General features: G+C 65.7%; 1 protein-coding gene across 1 annotated transcript in view; it reads left to right on the top strand.

Moving 5' to 3' along the window:
• Positions 1-379: 379 nt before the first annotated feature.
• LOC119285399 (asparagine synthetase [glutamine-hydrolyzing] 1-like) overlaps positions 380-571 on the top strand; it is a 3,969-nt gene continuing 3,777 nt past the window's right edge. Inside the window, exon 1 of the mRNA XM_037564669.1 lies at positions 380-544. Within this exon, the coding sequence (XP_037420566.1) occupies positions 465-544 (80 nt within the window). The 5' untranslated portion in view covers positions 380-464. The remainder of the gene's footprint in view (positions 545-571) is intronic.

The raw sequence follows: 571 nt of genomic DNA, 5'->3' as shown, positions 1-571 counted from the left end.
ATAATGATGTTGTTTGCATCATCCATCACACTAGGAAAAAAAGCCTAAACAGGAGGGAGGAGGCATCGCAGCAAAGCACAGCCGGCCGTTGATGAATCCGGCCTCCCGGGCCCACCCCCAGCCCTCTCCGCCGCCGCTGATCGTAGATCCGACGGCACCGCCCGGCGCTGACGCGGGTGGCGGGGCCCACGCTGACTGGACGACGCTGCATCCGGAGGGGATAAACTCCCGCCGCGCACGGAACCCTCCCAACCGACACCCGCCACGTGTCCCCGCAGCGAGGGTGGGAGAGCTCCCCGGTCGCAGACGCGAGGCCCCGGAGCCGCGCGGGCCGGCTATAAATACGGCGCGCGCATCCGCTAATTCCCGCATCACCTCTCAACACGAGCATCATTCACTCTCTCCTTCGTCTTCAGCCTCATCCACCCCCGAAACCCGCGTCGTCCGTCGCCGCGTCCACCACCATGTGTGGGATTTTGGCCGTCCTCGGCTGCGCCGACTGGTCGCAGGCCAAGAGGGCTCGCGTCCTCTCCTGCTCCCGCAGGCAAGCACCTGCCCCTACACCATCCAT

The sequence above is a fragment of the Triticum dicoccoides genome, chromosome 4A (assembly GCF_002162155.2).
Source record: "Triticum dicoccoides isolate Atlit2015 ecotype Zavitan chromosome 4A, WEW_v2.0, whole genome shotgun sequence".
Taxonomy (NCBI): Eukaryota; Viridiplantae; Streptophyta; class Magnoliopsida; order Poales; family Poaceae; genus Triticum; species Triticum dicoccoides.
This window is presented reverse-complemented; position numbering and strand designations above follow the sequence as displayed.